Raw genomic sequence first — 20,028 nt, 5'->3', positions numbered from 1 at the left:
ATCTGATGACAGATATAATCAACTTTCTAAAGACATCCTCTGATCTCCACACGTGTGCTGTGACAAGCATGTGCTCGCACACATACAAATACACACGCAAATACATGATTATGACGAATTTAGAAGAGAATCCATCAGTTCTGACAAGATGAAGAATGACTTGGCTCATACTTTAAAAGGATCATCCTGAAGTGAGCACAGATTGTTGGGGGCAAAGATAGAAGCAGGGAAACCCATGCGGGAGCGACTACAGCAATTTAGGCAAGGGTTGGGGACAGCTAGGGCCAGTACGGTAAGGTGAAGGATGTAAGAAGTGGAGCTACAGATACATATGATACCAAATGGGAATTCCAGATCCAATCCTGATCAAGTTCTGCTGGGTTTAGTAGGACTCCCATATATTACACCTTTAAATCTGCTTCATCTCCCAAGACTGTAATGCCTTTAACACTGCCTCTTAAAGGGCCCATCTACTCCCTCTTCTTGACTCATTCTGACATGACATGCCCAAATTAATGGTCCTTCAGCATCACTCGATCACACTCCACAGCACTCTCCCTTCCTTCTGCCATGCTGATCCTCAACGCTATGAACCACCAACCCGGGATTCTGGGCCTCGAAGACTACATCAAATAACTCCTTGCTTCTCCTGCCCTTTCACTCTTGCATTTCAGCAAGTGTTTTATTTCCTATGGCATTTGTTATCATCAATAGTCGTGTCTGGGGAGTCTCACAATCCCCCTGCACCCCAGCCCAAATATACGTTTATCAAAATAGATTTTACTTCAGAAATCCCAGGGGCTTCAAGATGGCTCAGAAGTTAAGAGCATCTTCTGCTCTTTCAGAGGATCCAAGTTCATTTCCCAGTCATGTCAGGTGGCTCACAACCATCTGGAACTGCAGCCCTAGGAAATCCAATATCCACATGCCAACATACTCACCTACACATAATTAAAATAAGACAAATAAATATTTTTTTAAATCTCATTTTAATCTTTGTGTCTAGCACAGTGTCTTAATCACAAAGGCTAAAAGGATATGTGAACAAATGAATGTATTTATGGTTTGTGGTGATTTGAATAAGAATGGCCCCTATAAGCGCGCAGATTTGAATGCTTAGTCATTAGGGAATGTGGCCCTACTCAGGGATTAGGAGGTGTGGCCTTGTTGGAGTAGGTGTGGCTTTGTTGGAGGAAACAGTCCCTGGGGGTGGGCTTTAGGGTTTCACATGCTCAAGCCAGGCCCAGTGTCTCTTCCTGCTACCTGCAGATCCGGATATAGAACTTCCTTCTCCAGCACCATGTCTGCCTGCATGCTGCCATGCTTTCCACCATGACAATAATGGACTAAACCTCTGAACCTGTAAGCCAGCCCCAATTAAATGTTTTCCTTTATAAGAGTTGCTGAGGTCATAGTGTCTCCTCACAGCAACAGAAATCCTAAGACATGGTTTGCATTAAAAAATGTGAAATAAAATAATATGAATACTATTAAATGCTATCTATATTTTACACAGCTTTTAACTAATAAAATTAATATGACTATGTATGTATTTATGTGTGTGTACATATTTTTTACATTGCCAAGAATCATATTCAGAGCTTCATATATGCTGGACAAGAATTCTGCCAGTGAGCTACACACCAGCTTTTATGGTGAATTATCAAAAATGCTTAAACAAAGTGAGAACAAAGAGAAAAACAGGTTTAAAGAAATTATTGCTTTTAGAATTCTTAGATTTCTTTAAAAAATTATTGAATTAAAGCACTGAATAAATGTTTAGCAATTTTAACATAATCAAAATCTAAATATTCACAGGGAAGTCTTTTCTTAAAATTAAGTAAATTGGGGCTGAGGAGATGACTCAGTTATCTTGCCTTCAAAGTACTAGGATCTGAGTTCAATTCCCTGAACCCACATAAAAAAAAGCTGGGCATAGTGGTGCCCGTAATGCTAGCAAAGGAGTAGAAGAGACAGGCAGCTCCCAAGGCTCACTGGCCCTCTAGTATAGCCTACTTGGCAAGGAGTAGGCCTACAAGAGACATATCCCAAAAAAACACAAAGATGGATGGCACCCAGGGAGAGCACCTGAGGACGACACCAAGGCTGTGCTCTGCCCTCTGTGTGCGTGAGCAAACACGTACCTACGCACACAAAGAAATGCTCCAGGCATGCTTTGCATGTGCACACACACAATTAGTCAACTGTATTTTTCAAAGTTGATTAAGCCAGTGTATCAAATACCTTATTCAAATGTTGTGCTATGTAGCCTCTTCCACATCCCACGTCCAGCGCAAGAGGGAAATCTCTGAAAAAAGACATAGAAGCTAAGCTTTGCAATACCGTCCATAAAATAATCAAGAACTAATTGTCTTAAGTAAAAAGATTTTAGTAACTACACCTTTCAGGAGCCTTGCCGTACCAGCGTATCTAGCAGAAGATAGAATGTACAGAGCCAATCTGTTTGATCTAGTCACTAATCCACAGGCCCTAATACTGAACCATGGAGACCCAGCCTTAGGCAGGGGATGTAGGTCAGCAGTAGGTCAGCAGTGCAGCACTTTCCTAACATGTTCGAGTTTAAGCTCTAGCAGCACAAACAAACAAAAAGGTTTAGACATGAATTTGAAGAACACTTAACAAAGGCATCTGAGTTCAATAACCCAAGATTGAAGTCAAGCTAAATGTAAGTTAATATGGAAACGATGGCATACTTTGCAGCAAATCAATAATTATCTTTGCCGGGCGTTGGTGGCGCACGCCTTTAATCCCAGCACTCGGGAGGCAGAGCCAGGCGGATCTCTGTGAGTTCGAGGCCAGCCTGGGCTACCAAGTGAGCTCCAGGAAAGGCGCAAAGCTACACAGAGAAACCCTGCCTCAAAAAACCAAAAAAAAAAAAAAAAAAAAAAAACAAAAACCAATAATTATCTTTACTTCTCAAATACTCTGAGGCAGGAGAACACTTGGAAATGTGCTCCATTCTCCATATGAAATTTCATAAAGCATTTTCAAGCTTGGGCTGGGGATACAGCTCAGTGGTAGAGCGCTTGCTCAGCATGTGCAAGGCCCTCGGTTTAATCCCCGGCACTACGGAGTTAAAACTAAAAACCTAAAACTCCAAGAATTATCGAAAACTGAGGAGTACAGTAAGTTCCAAGTGTCCAGTGCTAAGTTAACTCAAATATCTCCTCTTTCTTTATATATATAATATATATTTCTTAAAATTATATATATATTTTAAATTCTTATTTTATATATGTGAATGTTTTGATTGCAATGTATGTATATGCATACCTGGTGCCCACGAAAACCAAAGTGGGCATCCCTTAGAACTAAAGTTACAGATGGTTTGAGCCTCCATGCGGGTACTGAGAACAGAACCCAAGTCCTCTGGAAGTGCATGCAACCAGTCTTCCTAACTACTAAGCTATCTTCCAGATCCCAGCTCAAACATACCATGTAAGGAGCAATGGATACTTGAATTCAGTCAATCTGAAGCCAGAGCCAGAAGATTAAACCTCCATATTAGACTAGCTCCTCTAAATTGGGACGCACAGCAACTATAAACCATGGGTTTCCATAAACAGAAGAAAGAACAAAAAGAACTGTCAGTTTAATTATTTTTAAGACTGGTTGCCAAAACTGGGCTAGGGAGATGGCTCAGTTGATAGAATGCTTGCCATGCAACGTGATGACTTCCAACCACCAGCAGCACCCACATGAAAGTTAAGCTTAAGTGTGGCAGCATGTGCCTATAATCCCAGTGCTAGAAAGGCAGAGGCAGACAGATCTCTGGGCCTTGCAAGACAGCCAGTTGTAGTGATTTGAAATAAAATGGCCCCCAAAGAGAGTGGAACTACTAGGAGGTGTGGCCTTGTTGAGTAGGTATGGCCTTGTTAAAGGAAGTGTGCCACTGTGGGGGTTGGGCTTTGAGGTTTCCTATGCTCAGGATACTGCCCAGTGTCTCAGTTGACTTCCTGTTGCCTGCAAGATGTTGGACTCTCAACTACTTCTCCAGCATCATGTCTGCCTGTACACCATCATGCTGCTCAAATGATAATGGGGTAAACCTCTGAACTGTAAGCAAGCCACCGCAACTAAGTTTTCCTTTATGAGAGTTGCTGTGGTCATGGTGTCTCTTCACAGCACTAGAAATCCTAACTAAGACACCAGTCTAGCATAGTATAAGGGATGGAAACTGCAGGCTTGTGCATGCTAAGCACAGTGGCTACAAATCAAGGCCTGTTAAGTACTCTAATATCAGACAGAGTATCAACACAAGGACATTTACTAGCATTTTAAATAATTTCATTCTGAACATTTAATGTTTAAATTATCCTTTCAGTCATAATCACAAGTCTTAACAGACTTGGCTTCATTATCCTCAGAGCTGTGGCATAGTTTGTAAACTCCAAACTAAAAAGCAAAATTTAGTGTTTCATTCATTAAATCACAAATAAACTATAATTCAGGCAAATGATAATAGTAAGCCATTTTTTGTCTTTAATTAGTGACAAAAAAATGAAACAAGGAGGGGCCTATTTGCAACAAGGAAGTATTTTTTTACCTTACAAAATTATAGACTCCTTTTCATTTGTAAAGATGTATCCAAAATATAGCTGGAGATTCTGAGAGTTTACAAAACTCTCCCTGCTTTTATGAGATAATGATGATAAATTTATCCCATGTTCGTATAATTCAATGAATGTCACTTAAAGAAAAGCCAACAAAAAGGAGTGATTTGCTAATGCCAGAGAGCAGGTCTACTATAAAGCCATTCTTTGGCTGTAATTCCACTACATGGTGACAAGTCTGAATCAATAAAGCTTTCATTACGCCCAAAGCATACAGCAACAGATCCATCAAGATTTTTATACTACTCAATGAAAGTGCTCTTTCTCAAGTCATTCCCCACAAAATTGTCATAAAATCTGTACCACCATTAGCAATATGTAAGATAAAATGGGCAAAGCCTCACCTATATGAACCAGGAAACAAATCTAGGTACACTTTCTCCTTCACTCAAATGGCAAAAGATTCTATTGTTTATTTCAGTAAAACCTAAACTTAGATTTAATAAATCTTAAAATTTCACATGTAGTTGATTTTTTTTGTTCCATATTTTGAGCAATCTGTCTATTAAAAAATTTGGACTAAACCAAGTAGATCAGTCATTCAGGCTTAAAGAAAGGCAAAAGTTTTACATCCATACTATTTGCTTTCCCAGAAAAAGAACAGCCAGGTGTGGCTGTGCAAGCTTATAATCTCAGCACCTAGGAATCTGAAGCCGGAGGAGTGCCATGAGCTGGAAGTCAGCCTGGGCTACATAGTGAGACCCTATCTCAAAAATCTAAAAAGAAAGATGATGTTTAGAGTGATTTCAATCACCAATCCTGGTAATAAATTTCTCAGATTCAACTATTCCACATATCAAGCTCTCATCGTTTAATTTCAAGTCTGCATTCAACAGCAGATTCTGTTGTCTTCCAGGACTGGTGGAACATGTCTAGATTCCCAGATGCTCAAGAGACTAAGAAAGGAGGACTGCCCAAGCTCAGTTAGAGGCAAGGCCTAGGAGTTAGAGCAAGACTCTGTTTTGGGAAAGAGAGACAGAGACAGAGACTAAGAGACAGAAAGACAAGGAGAGGGGGGAGAGGGAGAAAAAGAAAGTGACAGCATCTCACTGTAATATCAACTCCTACCTGGCTATGTCATACACACGGTCTGCAATCCGACTTCCAACCTGAAAGATTTCAAGAGTCAATGGGTTAAATACACGGAGTAGGTTTAACAGAGGAGTAACATTCTTTTTTCCTAAGATTCAGTTTACGTTCAAAATGGTAAGTACTTTGCATCCAATTTTCTATTTTCCCACAGCAACTTTCTTTATAAATACTGGATATGGATAAAATAATATAAAACATAATAAAATATCCCTGGAAACAAACTGAAGTAAATTACTTTAGAGCCAATTTAATAAAACCAAAATTAAACCATCTGCTGGGTGTGGCAGCTTATGTATATAGTCCTGTCTGGAACATATACTAGTTCCAGCCTAGTCTATATTATAAAGACCCTTGTCTCAAAAACAACATAAACACAGGGAGGCTGAAGCAGGTGATCTCTGTGAGTTCAAGGCCAGACTGGTATATATTACACAGTGAATTCCAGGACAGCCAGGCCTACAGTGAGATCTTGCCCCAAAACAAACAAGACCAAAACCTGCTCTAAATAATCTTAAAAACTAGGTTTAGTTTTTGGTTTTTCAAGACAGGGTTTCTCTGTGTAACATCCCTGACTGTCCTGGAACTCGCTTTGTAGACCAGGATGGTCTCAAACTCAGAGATCCTCCTGCCTCTGCCTCCTGAGTGCTAGGACTAAAGGTGTGAGCTACCATTGCCCAGCATAGAAGAGGGCATCTTAATTAAGAAAATGTCTCCATAAGATTAGCCTGCCGGGCGGTGGTGGCGCACGCCTTTAATCCCAGCACTCGGGAGGCAGAGCCAGGCGGATCTCTGTGAGTTCGAGGCCAGCCTGGGCTACCAAGTGAGTTCCAGGAAAGGCGCAAAGCTACACAGAGAAACCCTGTCTCGAAAAACCAAAAAAAAAAAAAAAAAAAGATTAGCCTGTAGGCCAGTCTGTAGGGCATTTTCTTGATTAATGATGGATGTAGGAAGATCCAGCTCTTTATGAGTGGTGCTACCCCTAGGGCAAGTGGTCCTGGATGATACAAGAAAGCAGGCTGAACAAGCCATGAGGAGCAGGCCAGTAAGCAGCATTTCTCTAGGGCTTTTTCTAGTTCCTGCCTCCAGTTCCTGGCCTGACTTCCCTCAGAACTGAAGTGTAACTTGGAAGTTGTAAGATAAACCCTTTCTTCTTCAAGTTACTTTTGATCATAGTGTTTTATCACAGCAATAGAAACCCCAACTCAGACAAATACAACTGATACATTAGCATGAGATACATTAAAATACAAAATTATTCACTTGGCTAAGGATTATAAATCAGTATATAACTGATCACTTAATAAAAACTTAGTACAAACTTTGTGTAACTGCTAAATGAATTAACCACGCTTTTGTTTTGTTCTATCTGAGAAAGGGTACCCAGGCTGGCTTTGAACTCAAAACAACCCTCTAATCCCCCACCTTCAGCCTCCTGAATGCCAGGATCACAGACATGTGTCACCATACTCAGCCAATCTACATTAACAGCTTTTTTTTTTTTTTTTTTTTTTTTTTAGTAACTTTTGCAAATTAGTAAGCACCAAGTCTGGAAAAGTATAGATGACCAGCTCCCCAGCACACTATAAAAGAAGTCGAATGGTAAGTGCCACCCACCCTTCACTAGGCTAGTGACATCTGGCATGATTCCACTCAGTCTTTAATAAACATTCCGGGGCTGTGATTACTATTTGAAAGCTCAGAACATAGCTGTTTTCATTTTGAGAGGGTGATGGGCAAGAGCTACATCGAAGTCTTTGCCCTGCACAGCCCACTTTGTACGTCATTCTAAATGGCAATACCTTTTACTTACTTCAAAAACGACTTTCATATGCTTTACTGAAAATATTCTAGTTCTGCACATTCACAAGGCTCCAGTAGGCTGTAATCCAGGTGCTTTTCTTGAACAGAAAGAGGTACTTATGGAAGGGCCCCTATAGGTCCTCTCAGGCTGTCAGGAGTTCTGTACTTATCTCTTCTTTTTCCTAGGATACTCGAACTATCTCCCATCTCAGCTCGACTAATTTCTCACACTTTTCGCCATAGCAGCCGTTCTTGACCATCCTAGTCACCAATTCCACCATTTCACTTTTTCTTCTCCTTACTTTGGCTGAAATTACATCCCTGTCTATGCCTGTCTCGCGCCCTCTCCTTAATGCTATCCTGCAAAGGCGGGGGGTGAGGGGGGTGAGGCGGGGAGCGGGAGGATTGCTTTGCCCTGGAACTCAGGCCGTACTTGCTAAGCGAATGAGTGATTGTCATGCACGCTAGCCGAGCCTCGTCCTTTCAGCATAGGAAGGCCCACAAAGGTGAGGCTTCTTCTCAAGGTCACACGGCCGGGTGGGTCGGTCCGCCCTGCCGGGCTGCGCGCCTCCAAGCGCCGCGGTCCCGCAGTCTCACCTCCTCCTTCAGGTAGTCAAATTTCCTAGGCTCAGGCTGCCGGGCTGCCCAGTTTTTCTGCTTCCTCTTCAATTCCCTGTCGAAGATGTTTAGGGCTCTGGGCGAGGTGCTGCCCGAAGGAGGGACACCGGACGCTACCTCCCTGCGACCACAGCTCCCGGCAGAGACCGCCGGGCCCCCAAGCCTCGGGCTTAGGCGCCAAAGCACGACCGGCCGCAGCATCTCCAGGAGCGGCGCCACAGCAGGGCATATTTTCTCTTGTGCGCATGCACCGGGGCGGGGGGACTACGGCTAGCACAATGATACACAATTATTGCAAGCGGGAAAGACAGGGCTGAAGTAGTTTGGCCCAGTTCGCGTGCCGTCACGGCGGAGTGTCGCGCGAAGGATTGTGGGTGTGCGCTCCATGTGAACTCAGACCGGGATCCGAAGAGAGAACCGAGGAGCTGCGTGGGTCTCCGACGGGATCTCCTTGGGATCTGTGAGTAGTGCGCCTCTTGTTTGGTCCCTTTCTGGCCTCATTGTTCTCTTCAGGGCTGCTCTCCGAGAGACCTCGGCCGAGTAACTTTCCCCGAAAGTTTGTGAGATGGGAAGGTGGTTCCGGAACCAGCTGGCCTGGAGCTCCCGGTAGGGATGAGGGGAAGCGTTTGTAGTGAGGTCGAGTTGCCTTCGCTCCTCTGAACATCCGACGTTTGTCGAGGGCTTCAATTTCCAGCGTTTACAAGCACTACCTCTGGTTGTTGGATGCCGTGATATCTATATCGTAAAGCTATTCAAAGATTAAGTGCTGTAGTACCTCTGAAATTTACCAGCGCAGCCGTGAAGTTTTATGTTTCTCTCGTTAGAATGTAAAGGATTTTGAAGTAAAGCAGCCCTGCCCTGTGTGATGGCGGAGCACACCTGTAATCCCAGTATTGGGGCAGAGACTGTTCACAAGGGAACAGTATGCATTTGTACAAACATCTGTGCGTTTTCATATGTTTATAGCGGATCAGCCTTTCTAGACCTTAGTCACTTCGAGAATAAAACGTTATAAGAAAATGACATTTGGAACTGGTGAGATGGCTCGAAGGTTAAGAACACTGGCTGCTCTTCTAGAGGACCAGGATTCAATTTCCAGCAACCACGTGATGGTGGACAGTCCATAAAACCAGTTCCAGGGTATCAGAACTCACCAGGCCTCCGTGGGCAGCAATCACAGAACTGGTACTCAGACATACATACAGGGATAACACCCATACACATGAAAAAATTTAAGAAAAAGAAGGTAACATTTGTTAACTGTAGTGCGAGACATTTTTATTTTCCTTGAATTTTTCGAGACAGAGTTTCTCTGTGTAACAGTCCTAGCTGTCCTGGAACTCGCTTTGTAGACCAGGCTGGCCTCAAACTCAGAGATCCTCCTGCCTCTGCCTCCTGAGTGCTAGGATTAAAGGTGTGCACCTCCACCACCCAGCAGTGTGAGACTCTTAATTTGGTTCTTAATAGATGGAAGGATTTACAGAAGGAACCCTGAGGTAAATCTAGTTTGATCCTCCCCTTCCCCCCCATTAGTTATGAGACAACTTTGTAGAACTAAGAGCTGTTGAAAATATAAAGATTAACAATGAGAATGGAACAAAGTATGAAAAACAAATGAGACTAACTGAGATTTAAGAATATTTTATTTCTCTTTCTCTATGTGCGTGCGTGTGTGCGTGTTGCATGTGTGTTGCATATGCAGTTGCTCACATCAGGCCACATGCACTGTGTGCTCATGTTTGGGAGAGTGCTTGCTCTCCACCTTATTTTTTGAGATAGAATCTCTCATTGGAACCTGAAGCTCTTAAAGTAATCTGAGTTGGATGACCAGGGATCTTCCTACCTCTGGTTACCCCAGCCACCCAGCACTGGGATTACAGGCATGCAGGGTTTTTATGTGTGTTCTAGGGGATCAAATCCATATCTTATTTGTGCAGCAAGCACTTCACTGACTGAGCCTTATCGCAACCATCAATCTTTGGTTTCTTGAAACAGTCTTGCTATGTATCCCAGGCTGACCACCAGTTCCCTGTGTAACTGTGTAAGGTCTGGCCTCAAACTCATGATAATCATGTCTGCCTTTAGAATCCTGATTTTACATGTGTGTGACTCCACCTTAGTAACTGTTTAATTGATAACAAATACAATCTAGAAATACAGAAATTATGAGGGCATTCAGCTACTAAACATTGCCCTCCACAAAGCCCTAGGATTCTCTTTGCTTTGTCTTATATTTGTTTCAAGTGATCTGTAATGTAAGGATTATATTTTACTATGTTTTTTTTAATGTCCAGAATAGGTTGGTTTTCTGAAATTAAGTTTAAGTTCCTTAATTTTATGTAAATTTAGTGTTTAAGTGTGTGTGTGTGTGTGTGTGTGTGTGTGTGTGTGTATGTATGTGTGTGTGTGCATACACAGTGAACAAATGTGGTTTTGTTTTTTTATATTTTAGTTGTATTATTAACCATTCATCATTGTAATATATATTTTATTTTTCAGTGTTTGGTTTTTCTGGATATTTCTTCAGTAAGACTTTAAAAATGTCATCCAAACAAGAAATAATGAATGACCAGCGGTTTAGGCGGGTTTCAAAGGATCCCAGATTTTGGGAAATGCCAGAAAAGGACCGAAAAGTCAAAATTGACAAGAGGTTTCGAGCCATGTTTCATGACAAAAAATTTAAATTGAATTATGCTGTTGATAAAAGAGGGCGCCCTATCACCCACAGCACTACGGAAGACTTGAAACGCTTCTATGAGCTTTCAGACTCTGATTCTGATCTCTCTGATGAAGAAAGCAAAGTACTGAACCAAAAAAAAGTAAAGCAGAAACAAAAACAGACCAAAAAAGAAGCAAAGTCAAAAATGCTGATTGAGGAGAAAAAGAAAGAAACCAAAAAAATTGATCAAAAGGATCCTATAAATAAAAATGACTTAGATAATTCTGAAAAAATTCAGAAAATGAAAAGCTTGTGTAAATCACAGAAGATAGATTCAGAAATAAGTCCCAAGAAGGATAGTGAAGAATTTCTGCAAAATACAAAAAAGAAAGGGAGCATCACTAACCACAGTGCAGACTCTTTGCCTAAAGGAAAACAAAGGACCAAAGATTCTAGTACCTCTGAAATTGTGAAATCTCCAACAATCACTGGTTCTAAGGCAAAAAGAGAAAAGCAATCAGGTTGGTTGGGAGTGCTGATTCTTCTGTATTACACTATTTTATTGATATCTCCTTAAGAAGTACACAATAATTATTTTTGTAGTATGATGAGAATGGTCAAATGTTTATTATATGCTATGAAAGAAACAATATGCAATGATTTCTTCTAGTTTTGGTACCAGAAGACAAACATGAAAGCTTGGGTAAATGATTTTGGTTTCTAGTGAGCAATGCTGAGAGCTGCTATATGTTGTTATATAGGAAGAGATGTTTGAAGAAGGTAAGTAGAGTTGGATAGTCGTTCATTTAGTCTGTTCAGCTACTGAGTGACAACTACTATAAGGCATGGACCCCCTCCTTTAGGATTATTGCTAGCTTATATGATGTCTTTTGCAAATTAGAAAATTGCATGTCCTCTGACCACATAGACACAACGTGCTCTGGGATTCATAGTTTGGTGAGAGGATGGCAACTTTGAGTGAAACAACATGTTGATTTCCCTTGAGGAAGCATGGCATCTGCAGAGTACATGACTTGATGAATTGAGACTAGATTAATCTTAGCTCTTTTTTCCCTTTTGGCAGATAACAACCTGCTAAACTCTGTATGATGACCCTGGTCTAATGGCACTGTCCACTAGAAATACATAGTGATGTATTTCCTAGTAGTGGCATTAAATAGGAAAAATAAGCACTTGAAATAATTTTATTTATTTAAATCCAGTAAATCCAAATTTCATTTCTATGTAATTAATGATAACAAATTTATACTTTTATATTTTAGCATTAATCTCAAATTGAAAGAGCCATTTTTCAAGCGCTAAATTGTCTCTTTAGACTGTTAGCTACCATATTAGACAGCATAGACCTAAAGTAGAAAAGTCAAACCTGTAACACAAAATACTATAACAGAAGGTTTGTAAGTGAGATGGAAAAAATTCAAAAGTTGTTAATCAAAATATAATCAGAGAAAAATTCCTAAGGAATCCATTATTTCTATTGGGATTTTGGGGTGGGCGTGATTGGGACTAAGTTTGAGAACCAAAATACTTTTTGAGCAGATTTAGGATTGGATGTATGTAGATCAGTGGTCCCATTCTTTTAGACAGTAGAGTATTAAAGAGGTTTGTAGTTTTAATCCAAATAGTATCTGTAAAGTCTTCTTACTATAAATACCTCCCTGTATCCTGGCATGCTAATAAATGTCTGTAATCCCAGCAGTTGGAAGATAAGTCACAAGGATCAGGAGTTCTAGGTCATCCACAGCTACATAGTGCTCTTGAGGCCAGTGTGGGCTACATGAGATCCTGTTTTAAATTGAACAGGCGAGTGGCTCAACAAGTAAAGGTGCTTGCTGCTCAAGCCTTGCAGCCCGAGTTTGATCCTCAGTATCCATGGAAAGGAGGAAGTAGAGAACTAACTCCACAAAATTGTGCTGACCTGAGCACATGACATGTCTGCATCCTCCCCACCCACCATGCACAAGCACATCGTGCACAGCCATGCAAACAAAATTTTTTTAAAGCTGTTTGTATGTATATGTATGTACTGTGGAGATCAAAGAAGAGGGCATTAGATCCCTGGAACTGGAGTTACAGGTGGTTAGGAACCACCGTGTGGATGCAGGGAACCAAACCCAGATCTTCTACCACTGAGCCATCCTCCAGCTCCCCTGTAGACAAGTTTTAATGCCTCAATATGGTACATTAACTCAGATTCATTAATCAATAATTACTCTTTGTTTATGAACCCATCAAGGGCATAGAGCTTATAAATTCCCTCTTGCCTTCGCTAGTTCAATGTTTTACACATTGTAGGCAATAAGTAGTGGATTAATGAATAAATATTATAAAAAATAGTATTAAAATAAAAACAAATTTCACTCTTCATCTTAATTTTTAAAATTTACCTTGCATTCTCCAAACTTAGAGCCTCTGGAGTAAGCTGAAACAGGAATACCAGCTTAAACATAGTGCATTAGACACATGCAGAGGTGATTGCTGTTAGAAGTAGAAGATGAGCTCTTTCAGAGCTGTGAAAGAAAAATGAAATCCTATTTAAACAAAACATCTTGGTGTGTGGTTAACTAGCAGTTATAAAATGTCAGAGTTAGCAGAAAGTTTTTATTTATTATTTCTATTTGGTGATCTCATTCATAATGCAACTTCTTTTGTCAGTTATGTATGAATGAGTTATAAATTTTATCTCCAGCTCACACTTTACTGAGCATATCTCTTACAGTAAACAGCTTTATTGATGTTTTCTGTTACATGACTCAAAGGCACTTTGTTTTGTGGTTCTAGAGATCAAACCTAGTGCTTTGGACATGCTAAGCAAGCACTCTATTAACCTTGAAGACACTTTAATTCAAATATCCAGAACTTAACTAAAGTAAAGTCTCTTCCTCAAATTAGTTACTTTCCAGTGTACCATGTTTACCTGTCTAGCCAGCTAGCTGGCTGTGTCTGTAAGCTAGGAAGGCAGGCCTCATTGACACTTCTAAAACTGTTGTTCCCCATGTCAAATACCCCTGTCACTATACTATCTGGTTTTACCAAAGCTTTTTTCACTTTGCTACATTTCTACTGCCATCAGCTTTATATTGCCTTCATGTCTTGTGTAGAGTTCTATACTGTCCCTCGATTTTTATTATTCATACCCACTCTACCCCTCCAGTTTTCTGCAGTGTAATTCAGATGATATCTCGGTGTGCCAATCTAGTAGTGTGTCCTATTGGAAATGGAGCAGTGGCAAAGCCCATCTGTAGCTGAAAGTTTTTCTGTGTCCCACCCGGTCCTGCACCCGCTCAGACCCAAATAAACACACAGAGGCTTATATTGTTTTTGTTTTTTTTTTTTTTTTTTTGGTTTTTCGAGACAGGGTTTCTCTGTGTAGCTTTTGCGCCTTTCCTGGAACTCACTTGGTAGCCCAGGCTGGCCTCGAACTCACAGAGATCCGCCTGGCTCTGCCTCCCGAGTGCTGGGATTAAAGGCGTGCGCCACCACCGCCCGGCATATTGTTTTTAAACTATGGCCATGGCAAGCTTCTTGCTAGCTAGCTCTTATATCTTAAATTAACTCATTTCTATAAATCTATACCTTGCCATATGGCTTGTGGCTTACCAGTACTTTACATCTTGCTTCTCCTGTGGGTGGCTAGCAGCATCTCCCAGCTCTTTCTCCTTCCTCTCTCTAGTTAGTGTCCTGCCTAACCTTATTCTGCCTCACCATTGGCCAAACAGCTTTATTTATCAACCAAGCAGAACAATACATATTCGCACCATACAGAACATCATCCATCACCCATCCCCTTTATCATGCTTCCGTGTTAACTCCTTAGACCTGTTTGTTACTTGACTCCTTGCTAGCTACAGACCACACATGAGTGCTGCTATTTTGTAATTGACAATTCTTTACAGATGCTTTTCTTACTGCTTGGAACAAATTTCCTTCATCATCTTTCTCACTTTGATTACTTAATTTCTCTTCACCCTTTAGTTAGCTGTTGAGTAGTTCTTGGAAGCTTTAATGCTTGTAGAGTAGTTTCATTTTATGTGTGATTTGCTTGTTTAATACTTGTCACTTATTCAACTGGAAATAAATTGACACCTTTTTTTTTGCCAGTGGTTGTATATTAAATACACCACAAAGCAGGTATTCCATGAATACTAAATGAGTATATAAACACACTTACATCATCTTATAAATGTTATGATTTCACTTAAATAACTTGCTATAGCATGAGTTTTACTGAGCTTATGTTCCTTTTCTCTGTTTTGTAAATGTTATACTGGATCTAATGTCAATAATTTGGATTTAATATAATTCAGAATGTATGTCTCCTTTCTCCCTCCCCCAATATGCTGAAGTGCTTCCAATCAGAATGGCAAGAGACAATGATGGTAAAATGCTGGACAAAGATGCCCTGGAGGAAGATTCAGACAGTGATAGTGAAATAGGAAGTGATGAGGAATCTGAAGGTGAAGTCACAAGTGATGATAGAACTTCAGCTGATGATGATGAAAATGAAGACGAAGAAGAGGAAGATGAGGATAGTGAGGATGATGATGAAAGTGACAGTGGTCCTGATCTTGCAAGGGGTAAAGGAAATATAGAAACTAGTTCTGAAGATGAAGATGATTTTGAAGATTTATTTCCAGAAGAACCTGGTTTTGAACATGCTTGGAGAGAATTAGATAAAGATGCTCCTCGGGCTGATGAGGTAACATTTTCAGTAAATTATTTATGAATAACAGAACAGTTAGCTTTTATGGGTGATAGGGTTGATATTATTGAATTAACTAGGAAAGAACTGAACAGCTAATTCAGTGATGGAATTCTTGGCTAGCATGTGTAGGCTAAATAAAGCAGGGCTTGGTGGCGCACACCTATAGTAGCACCACTGAGGAAGCAGGAAAATTGCAGTAAGTTTAAGGTCAGCCTGGAATACATAGTGAGTTCTAAGCTAACTTGGATTATAAACCCGCTCAGTAAAACCCTATCTCAGAAAAGAAAAGTAAACAAAAGAAAGCATTAAAAATAAATTGAGTGAAGCTTCACTGGTAAAAATATTTGTGGGACTTGTTTGTTTTTGATTAAACTCAGGGCCTCCTATCTGCCAGGTAAGATATCTGCCAGTGAGCCACATCATCAGACCCTGGCAGAATTAATGATGATTAAGAGTTAAGGACTGGAGATAAACTCAGTGGTACAGCACTTACCCAGCATGTACAAGCCTCTTAAGTTCGATTCCAACACTAGAAAGAATAAACACCTTGAAATGGAGCTAGTGTGTGTAGATTAGATGTGTGTCCAAGCAGATAAAATGGGAAAGAAGTTCTTTTCCTTTTATCCCTTTTTGTTGTTGTTGTTTTTTGAGAGTGTTTCTTTTGTAAAATGCTGTTTTTAATTTTTAAAGATAGCATGTAAAGTAATGTACCTTGCTGTGGCATTTTCATACATTTATGCCAATATACTTGGTTCCTGCTCATCTTCCTTCCATTCTGCCCTCTCCATCCTTTCTGCCCTGCTCTTATTCATCCATTGCCTCACCCCAAATAGTTCCCCCTTCTGCACATGTATTCCTTCATTATCTTTTCCCCAACTCTTCCTCCACTGTCATGGACCTTTTCTAGTTTCATGATGTATATACACACAAATTTAAATCTGGATTTAGCAGGCTAGGGAGATGGTTCCATCCATAAAGTGCTTGTTTATAAGGACCTAAGTTTCAGTGACACAAAAATAGTAGGATCCTAAAGGCTAATGGCCAGCCAGTCTAACCAACCAGTGAGCTTCAGATTTGGTAAGAGACCCTGTCTTTAAAATAAATAACGTGGAGCCAGGTGTAAGTGGCACAATTTAATCCCAGGATTTTGGAGGCAGAGGCAGGTAAATCTCCTGAGTTTGAGGCCAGCCTGATCTGTATAGTAAGTTCCAGGACAGCTCGAACTACATAGTCAGACCCTGTCTTCTTTAATAATAATAGTAATAACAACAACAACAACATACAGAGTGATCAAAGAAGACACAATAGTGTCAACCTCCAGCTTCTGTATGTAAAACACACACACACACACACACACACACATGCGCGCGCGCGCGTATCAAAAAGTAAAAACCTAGCAAAAAAGAAAACATGAAGTATATGTTTTCTGAGGCTGGTATATCTCATTTAACACAGTTTCTAATACCATCCTTTTTTCTGCAAAGGTCATAATTTCATTTTTATTTTTTCCTTTTTTATTTGCGTTTGTGGTGTTGGGGGCTGCATAGGCAGACATCAGGTGTCCTCAATTGTTCCCCACCTTATTTGGTTGAATTGGTTTGGTTTGGGGTGGGTTTTCTTTTTTGTTTGTTTTTTGTTTTTGTTTTTGTTTTTTAATTAGTTTTTGGTTTTTGGTTTTTTGAGACTGGGTTTAACATCCCTGGCTGTCCTGGAACTCACTGTGCAGACCAAGCTAGCCTTGAACTTACAGAGACCCACCTGCCTCTGTCTCCCAAGTACTGGGATTAAAGGTGTGTGCCACCCTTTCCAGCTCTCCCTTATTTGGAAGTCAGGTCTCACTGAAGACAGAGCTCACTAATTCAGCTAAACTGACTGCTTAGCAGCCTGAGGGATACTCCTGTCCCTGCCTCCCACATACTGGGTTATAGGCATATTCAACTTTCAAATTTTAATTTGGGTTCTGGGATCTGAACTCAGGTCTCCTGCTTGTTCAGAAAACAATATGAACTGAGCCATCATTCTAGTCACCTGAGTAGGTTTCTGTTTTGTTTTTGTCTTTGTTTTTTAATGTGTTTAGTGAGCATATGTTAATTATACATAATAATGGGTTCATTATGACATACATGTTCATACATGTATTAATGTATTTTGATCATTCATTCCTATGATTATCCACTCTCATCCTCTCCCCACGCCCACTAGTCTACTTCCTGTTGGGTCATAGGCCCTAAGGAGAAAGCTACAGCTTTGCTAAGTGGACATGATGTGCCTGCTGAATTGTCTCCAAGTTACTAAGTTTATTCCCAGAAATGAGTGCTGCTGTCAGCTTAGTCAGAGAAGCTCCTTTTTACAAGGAGCAGCAGCAGTTACAAAGAATAAGTGACTTGATTGCTCAGGTATAAAGGGGACATTTATCTCACACACACACACCCTCCAAGTCTTGGAGAACATTCTAGGAGATAGAGTGGAAGGTCCAGGAATGTCCATGTAGAGCCTTTAGAAACCTTCAAGTATGTGATTATGTTGAAAATAGGGATGTTTGACTTCTTTTCCTGTATGTATCCCTTAAGTCAGTGGTTCTCAACTCTCCTAATGCTGTGACCCTTTAATTCAGTTCCTCTTGTGGTGACCCCAACCATAAAATTATTATCACTGCTACTTCTTAACTGTAATTTTGCTACTGTTATAATTTAATGTAAATATTGTAATGTAAATATTTTTGGAAATCGAGGATTGCCCAAGGGGTAGCGGCACACAGGTTGACAACCTCTGGCTTAAGTACTATTTTGAATCAGAGTAGAGAAATTGGACACCATTATCTCCTTCCTGATTTTAGAAGACATGCTTTTCAATTTTCCCTGTTTAGTATAATGTTGGATATACATTTGTCATCTATAGACTTTTTATGTCAAGAAGTGTTCCTCCTATTCCTGATTTCTTTAGGAATTGTATCATGAATTTATGTTGATCTTTGTCAAAGGCCTTTTGATACAGAACCTTTCTGTGAATACTTGGCTGGCCTTGAGCCTACTGTGGTCCTGCTTCTTCTGCCTCCCTCTGGAGTGCTGGGATCTCAGGTATGTGTGCCGTCCTGTTCAGGAAGAATTTCTACATAAGTCATTTAAAATACATAAAAGCAGCTTTAGATTTGTTTTTGCTAGGAGTTTGTATTTATGTTCTTATTGCACCATAAGAAATGCTCTGGCCGGGCAGTGGTGGCGCACGCCTTTAATCCCAGCACTCGGGAGGCAGAGCCAGGTGGATCTCTGTGAGTTCGAGGCCAGCCTGGGCTACCAAGTGAGTTCCAGGAAAGGCGCAAAGCTACACAGAGAAACCCTGTCTCGAAAAACCAAAAAAAAAAAAAAAAAAGAAATGCTCTGGAGTAACCCATTTCCTCACTCTGAACTGGTGATAAACTATCTTTAAAACTGTTGTGGTTAAAACATCAGTTTGTGATCACACCCTGGTTCAAGAACTCCAAAAACCAATTTAGAGATAGTGCTTATCGCTTGTGGTTTTCCTATTGTTTGCCCCACATGACGCTCCCTCTGCATGTTAAATCAGTTAAATAACACAGATGATTTCAGAACTGGAGAAAGACTATACTACATTGTTTATCTTTCTTTTTTCAACCATTGAAAATGATACAGATCCCAGCACTTGGGAGGCAGAAGCAGGTAGATCTCTGTGAGTTCAAGGCCAGGCTGGACTGTATAGTAAATTCCAGGACAGGCCTAGATTACATAGTGAGACCCTGTCTCAAAAAAAAAAAAAAAAAAACAAAAACAGATTCTATAATAATTAATAATACTTTAACTTTCTCAGATTACACACCGACTAGCAGTTTGCAACATGGACTGGGATAGATTAAAGGCAAAAGATTTGCTGGCTTTGTTCAATTCATTTAAGCCCAAAGGCGGAGTTGTATTTTCTGTAAAGGTGAGAAAATTGATTTTATTTAAAGTAAGTATTTCTAGGTGTTATAACTTAAATCTGACTTTGTTTCTAATTAAACTGACTTCATTTTCCTCTTCGAAAAAATATTTTATTGATCTGGAAATTGTCCAATACATTTGAGTATGAAACTTAATTAACAGGTAGTAAGAAGGGAAAAGCAAATCTTTTTTTTTTTTTTGGTTTTTTTTTTTTTTTTTTTTTTTGGTTTTTCGAGACAGGGTTTCTCTGCGTAGCTTTGCGCCTTTCCTGGAGCTCACTTGGTAGTCCAGGCTGGCCTCTAACTCACAGAGATTCGCCTGGCTCTGCCTCCCGAGTGCTGGGACAAATCTTTGTGTGGGTGTGGGTGTGGGTGTGGGTGTGGGTGTGTGTGTGTGTGTGTATGCACGCATGTGTGTATGAAGTTAGAGAACCCCTTTCAAAGGTAGATTATTTCCTCTGACATGGGTTCTGGAGATGGAGTGCGGGTTGTTGATCATGGTGCTTTGGTTTTGTCCCCACCCTATCTGTTATACTCTGGCCAAAATTATTACCTAGAGAAAACT

The 20,028-nt window shown here is 40.4% G+C and overlaps 2 protein-coding genes across 8 annotated transcripts in view; one reads left to right on the top strand and one right to left on the bottom strand.

Annotated features, from left to right (window-relative positions):
* The window catches only part of Ndufaf5 (NADH:ubiquinone oxidoreductase complex assembly factor 5), a 28,546-nt gene extending 20,150 nt beyond the window's left edge, over positions 1 to 8,396 (bottom strand). For 4 of the 7 annotated variants that reach the window (XR_013050799.1, XR_013050798.1, XR_013050797.1 and 1 more), the window contains exons 1-3: positions 8,124 to 8,396; positions 5,703 to 5,743; positions 2,245 to 2,308 (exon numbers count right to left, since the gene is read on the bottom strand). Coding sequence is in view for 2 of the 7 variants with exons in the window: in XM_076570729.1 (XP_076426844.1) it covers positions 2,245 to 2,308; positions 5,703 to 5,743; positions 8,124 to 8,345 (327 nt within the window). In the remaining 5 variants the exon portion in view is untranslated. Of the gene's footprint in view, positions 1 to 784; positions 859 to 2,244; positions 2,309 to 5,702; positions 5,744 to 8,123 lie in introns of those variants that run through there. The other 3 variants (XM_006983679.4, XM_076570730.1, XM_042276343.2) reach the window with 3 other exon arrangements.
* Positions 8,397 to 8,481: 85 nt separating this feature from the next.
* Positions 8,482 to 20,028, top strand: part of Esf1 (ESF1 nucleolar pre-rRNA processing protein) — a 54,286-nt gene continuing 42,739 nt past the window's right edge. Inside the window, exons 1-4 of the mRNA XM_006983678.4 lie at positions 8,482 to 8,604; positions 10,644 to 11,324; positions 15,171 to 15,523; positions 19,355 to 19,468. Coding sequence (XP_006983740.1) covers positions 10,685 to 11,324; positions 15,171 to 15,523; positions 19,355 to 19,468 — 1,107 coding nt within the window. The 5' untranslated portion in view covers positions 8,482 to 8,604; positions 10,644 to 10,684. The remainder of the gene's footprint in view (positions 8,605 to 10,643; positions 11,325 to 15,170; positions 15,524 to 19,354; positions 19,469 to 20,028) is intronic.

This window comes from Peromyscus maniculatus, chromosome 4 (assembly GCF_049852395.1).
Source record: "Peromyscus maniculatus bairdii isolate BWxNUB_F1_BW_parent chromosome 4, HU_Pman_BW_mat_3.1, whole genome shotgun sequence".
Classification (NCBI taxonomy): domain Eukaryota; kingdom Metazoa; phylum Chordata; class Mammalia; order Rodentia; family Cricetidae; genus Peromyscus; species Peromyscus maniculatus.
This window is presented reverse-complemented; position numbering and strand designations above follow the sequence as displayed.